The sequence below is a fragment of the Fringilla coelebs genome (genome assembly GCF_963513975.1).
Source record: "Fringilla coelebs genome assembly, chromosome: 4".
Classification (NCBI taxonomy): Eukaryota; Metazoa; Chordata; class Aves; order Passeriformes; family Fringillidae; genus Fringilla; species Fringilla coelebs.
In genome coordinates, this window is record NC_140032.1 from 49,737,177 (window position 1) to 49,742,056 (window position 4,880).

The 4,880-nt window shown below is 53.4% G+C and overlaps 1 protein-coding gene across 2 annotated transcripts; it reads left to right on the forward strand.

Annotated features, from left to right (window-relative positions):
• Positions 1-1,490: 1,490 nt before the first annotated feature.
• Positions 1,491-3,664, forward strand: H2AZ1 (H2A.Z variant histone 1; the record flags this gene model as incomplete). Of its 2 annotated transcripts, XM_084203988.1 has the most annotated exons (5): positions 1,491-1,649; positions 1,985-2,062; positions 2,455-2,568; positions 3,023-3,152; positions 3,304-3,664. In XM_084203988.1, 5 exons carry the CDS (start codon positions 1,647-1,649, stop codon positions 3,363-3,365), a joined length of 387 nt encoding a protein of 128 aa, XP_084060114.1. In that variant the 3' UTR covers positions 3,366-3,664. The 2 variants fall into 2 exon arrangements, with proteins under 2 accessions (XP_084060114.1, XP_084060113.1); XM_084203987.1 differs by lacking the exon at positions 1,491-1,649 and having other exon boundaries at positions 1,937-2,062.
• Between the last annotated feature and the right edge of the window lie 1,216 nt (positions 3,665-4,880).

The window sequence follows — 4,880 nt, forward strand, 5'->3', positions numbered from 1 at the left end:
AGCCGGAGGCGACAGCAGCTGGGACTAGAAGCCCGAACTGAAACAGGGGACTGCAGGCATTGATGATGTGGCCTTGGGCTGTGTAGCAATCCAAGCAGGGGACCAATTATTTGCAGTCAGACATTGGAGAAGAAGAGCCACAAAGTTTTAAATCTTTACTACTTGTGTGAACAGCTCGAAAGACCTTTAAGTGAAGCTCTGGGAATCAGGGCATATCCTCCTGTCTGAGAGCTCTGAGTACTTTGGTTGTTGTAGACCTGAATAAAGAGGAAAAGTTATGGTGTGGAAAGCATCCTCATGAGAACTTTGTGCTGTCAGCTCTACCTCCAATTTAATGTCTGGCTGTAAGAGCGTTCATTGTGCTCAGGACCCTTCAATATCAAGGTAGAGGAACTACAAGCTACACCTACCCAAGTGGTGGGTTTGTGATTGGGTTGGTAAAGTTCGTGACAGATCCAGCTCGTCTTCCCTCTAAAGAGCTATTCAGCCATCTAAAGGCCAAGGTTTCTCCCCGAGCTCATTGCATGCTCACAGATGAACAGCAAATCTCCCAGATAACACAGACTTACAGTGTTCTGGAAGAGCACAGCGAATTGTTACTTTTTTGAAGCTGAAAATATAGGATTAACCAAGAATACCCTCAGCTGAGCTCTGATGTTAAATGGTAACACACTGAAAATGGCACCCTGAAAAAACAAGCGGGTTATGGCTTCATTTTAGGGAAACACAGGCAAGGATTGGATGTGCCCAAGGTGAGGAAATTTGCACTGTGTTAATTGTTACACTTGGAACAGAATTAATGATAAACTGCTTTTAACTGCAGTTTCTGAGATACCCAGTGACACAAAGGGGCCTGAGGCTGGGTGGTCCTAGGTATTACAGTAGAGGTAAAAAATAAAAATCAGAGCACGTGTGTAGTTGTTGGCACTTCTCCAGCCCGCAATCTTGAGCAGTTGATGTGAGCTTTATTCGACGCCCCTGAGCAGCCTCGTGTCCTGGCTAACACAGCGTAATAGCTCCTCACCCCGAACCCGCACATAATCCCCTCCAGGCTGCCCCTGAGGCGCTTTGCACACAAAGCCAATTAACTCCATTGTGGAAAGAAAGCTTCGCCGGCAGTGCGGCGGCTCTGGAGCCATCTGAGTACATAGGCGAGGCTCGGAGCGGGACCTGGCGATACAGAACCCCGCGAAAATGAGCGTAGTGACCCTAGGCAGGGTCTGTCCCTCCGGTGATCTCCCGAAGCCCCAACCCCAGAGCAGGCCGCCGGCGCCGGGCCGAAGGGAGCCCCACACCGCGGGCGCCACGACCGAGACACCGCCCCCGCCATCCCCCCGCCCCGTCTCTGCCCGTGGAGGCGGAGCCTCTCCCGCCCCCCGCGGAGCGCGCCCGGCCCCGCCCCACCTCGCCATTGGTTGTCGCTGGGGCAGAGCGGCCGCCCCGCCCGCGGCCATTGGCTGGCGGCGAGGCCGGGGTTCCCGGATGCGGCCGCGCGGTGCGGATATAAAGGGCCGGGGGAAGGCGGGAGTGGGCGCAGTTTGAATCGCGGCGGGTCGGGACAGGTCGGTGTTGCCGTCCGGGTTCGGTGCGTGCGGGACGCTCTCTGCTTCAGCCTTCCCCTGCGCGGCACTGCGCTCCGGTTCGCTATGGTGAGGAACCGCGGGGGCTCTCGGGGGGCGGGCGGCGGCGGCTGGGGCCGGACCGGTTCCGTACTGCTGATGGTGGGGGGGAACGCGCGCGGGCTCGGTGGGGGGAGGGCGGGGGCGGGTGGGGGGGGCGGTCGCACGCGCATTGGCGCCCCGGGAACGGGGAGCGGGGGCCGCGCATGCGCGCGGGGAGCGGCCTGTGCCGCGCGGTGCGGCGGGCGGCGCGCACGCGCCTCGCAGCCGCGCGGGTGGCTCGGCGCGGGGAGGGAGGTGGTGGAGGGGCGGGGCGCATGCGCGGTGGGAGACGTCAGCGTGTGCTCTTGTCTTGGCATTGCCAGGCTGGTGGGAAAGCTGGGAAGGACTCCGGGAAGACCAAGACCAAAGCAGTGTCCCGTTCCCAACGGGCTGGATTGCAGGTGAGCAGGGGCTGAGGTGTGCATGAGTGAAAGTCAGGCTGGCCTTCCATCTGTTGGTTTGTTTGTGCAGTGTGAAACCTTCACACTCTGCTATCTGGCTGTTGTCTGGAGTGATGTGAAGATCATAAATCGGACATTAGCACACCCGGCCGGTTTTAGACCTTTGCATATCTGTGCAAGGAGGAAAGTAATTCCCTTGTGGCCATTGCTACAGCTTGTGCTGAGAATCGTGAAGATTGCTGATGTGAGTTTGGCATGCAATGTCTTAACTGGATTCTCAAGTTCTGAAATGCAGCCCGTGCTTCTGCCACTGGGATTCTGCTGCCCACAATGTGGTTTTGTGCAGAGCCTTGCTGTTGTCACAGCCTGTTTGTACTTCTGTTATTTTCCAGTTCCCTGTTGGCCGCATCCATCGGCACCTGAAGTCCAGGACAACCAGCCATGGGCGTGTAGGAGCCACAGCTGCTGTGTATAGTGCTGCAATCCTGGAGTACCTGACAGCTGAGGTAAAATGCCTGCAAGGGGTGCCAGCAAGTTGGTCGACCCCCAAAAGCCTAATGACCAGCACCTACTGTATTTGACAGTTTAGACTGGGTTGTGAATTCTTTGTGTCCTTTGAGACACTTTTAAAGTGTCTCAAAGAGCAAAAAAACTATGAAATATCACTCCTCTGCATTTCATGCAAATCCTGCAGTGTGCCTTGTAGGAAAAATGCAGTGTGTGAAATAACTTTGAGAATGGGCCATTTACAGCATGTCCTATCTGCTGTAGAACACTTACTCTGTCATTGGGAAAACTAAATGTAGAGCTTCAAAGTAGGAACCCCTTGAAAAGAGGCATTGTTTGCTGTCCTGTTGTCACTAGCAGTGACACTGTATTAGGAACAGAGAATTAAACAGCTAAGACTGTGCTGTTGGTCTCACTTAATTGTGTAACTGTTGAAATATGGTCTTGTCTCAGGTCCTTGAGCTGGCAGGAAATGCATCCAAAGACTTGAAGGTGAAACGTATCACTCCCCGTCACCTGCAGCTTGCCATTAGAGGAGATGAAGAGCTGGATTCTCTGATCAAGGCAACAATTGCTGGTGGTGGTATGTCACTGCTTGCTGTCTATGGGTGCTTGGGTGGCATGGGCTGCAACAGATTTGGAAGTTTGTTAGTGTTGTCATTTTACTTGAAGCATGAAGTTTAGGAAAGTTGTTGAAGAGAAATAGCATAGTCTTAACTGTTGTTCTTTTTTAGGTGTAATACCGCATATCCACAAGTCCCTCATTGGCAAGAAAGGACAGCAGAAGACTGTCTAAAGGATACCAGGATTCCTTGTTATCTCAGGACTCGAAGTACTTAATTTGTCCAGTGTTGGTGATTCCAGTGGACTGTATCTGTGAAACACAATTTTGCCTTTTTTTAACTTTGAGAAGCTGAAGCTCCCTTGAGCTTTCTAACAAACCAAATTTCTGCGTTGAAGTCTTAACCATATTTAAGTGTTACCATGGCTTCAAAGAAGCTATTGTGTTTGTAGTGGGTTGTAATTGAGCTGACTGTTTTTAGATTGGTTTAAGTAAAGGAAATGTTTGGTTTTGTACAGACTTTTCATCTACTAGAGTGGAAATACTCAATAAATGTTATGTCAAGACTGATGTGTCTTCTTTCATTAACTGGAAAATCTGGTCTCCACTATGCAGCTCTTGAAGTTGTTCCAAGAGCATATAACTGACAAACCTTCCTGCTGGGCTTGGGGTATCTTGAAATACAGCCTGAGAATACTGCAGTCAGTAAATACCATGTCGTGAAAGGGCACAGAGCTTTGTCCTGTAAAGTTAGACTCTTTCTAACTGAACCTGCTGTGTCGTGTGCTGAATTTGTCTTTTGCAGGGCATGTAAAAGGCTGATGTTATTTAAGGCCAGCTTTACTCAGTGTCAGCCTTCATTGAGGAAGAGTTTCTGTCATGGAGGAGGGGAAGATAAGCTGAAGGGATGTTGAAATTCCATGCTTCACATAATTTTGTGTTAGGGCCTGGCCCCTCTTACTGTTTCAGCTTGCAAAAGCTTTGGACGGACATCCATGAAAGCAGGGACTACTGCAGCAGCCTTTAAATTGTGCCATACAGTACAGTCCTTACTGGTAGTGGATTACAGGGGGGTCTGGGCACACCTTCAGGTCTCCTCCACTCTGCTAGTTCATCTTGTATAGCAAAGCCCTGCCTGTTGTGGTAAGGGAAAACCTCCTTTTGTTAAGGCAGAGGGAAACGGTTAGTGCGTGTGGCTGGGGGTAACAAGCTCCCTGCCTTCCAGAACTGGAGTCAGCAGTGAAATACTGCAAATAGACTTGCTTCTGCTGAGAACAGGCTCTTGTGTTTCCCTAAGCTCTTGGAGGCAATAATCTCTGCTGCAGCACTGTGGCTGGGAGGCGGTGACCTAGATCGGAGACGCTGGTGAGACCTGTGCTAGCTGCACTCCTCTGGCTCTGCGCTGCTCCCTGGACCAGCAGCCGAGCGCTTCCTTGGCGGTGCAGCACTCCTTGCGGGCTGTAACTGCTGTCCCTGACTACAGCGAGCCGGTGCGAGCTGCTCAGTACCGTCAGGCAGAGGCGGGCACGGGAAGCGGCAGCCCCGCGCGGACTGCTCTCACCGCCGTGCGGGGCGCAGTGCTGCGGCAGCGCGCACGGTACTTTTCCATCGCAGCCGGCTCCCCCGCGGGGCCGGCCGTGAGGGCGGCTGCGCTCGCGGCCGGGACGATCCCAGCGCTCCAGGCCGCGCAGCGGCGGAGCCCCGGGCGGGCGGGGCGGCGCATGCGCGGCGGGGCCCGGAAGGGGCGGC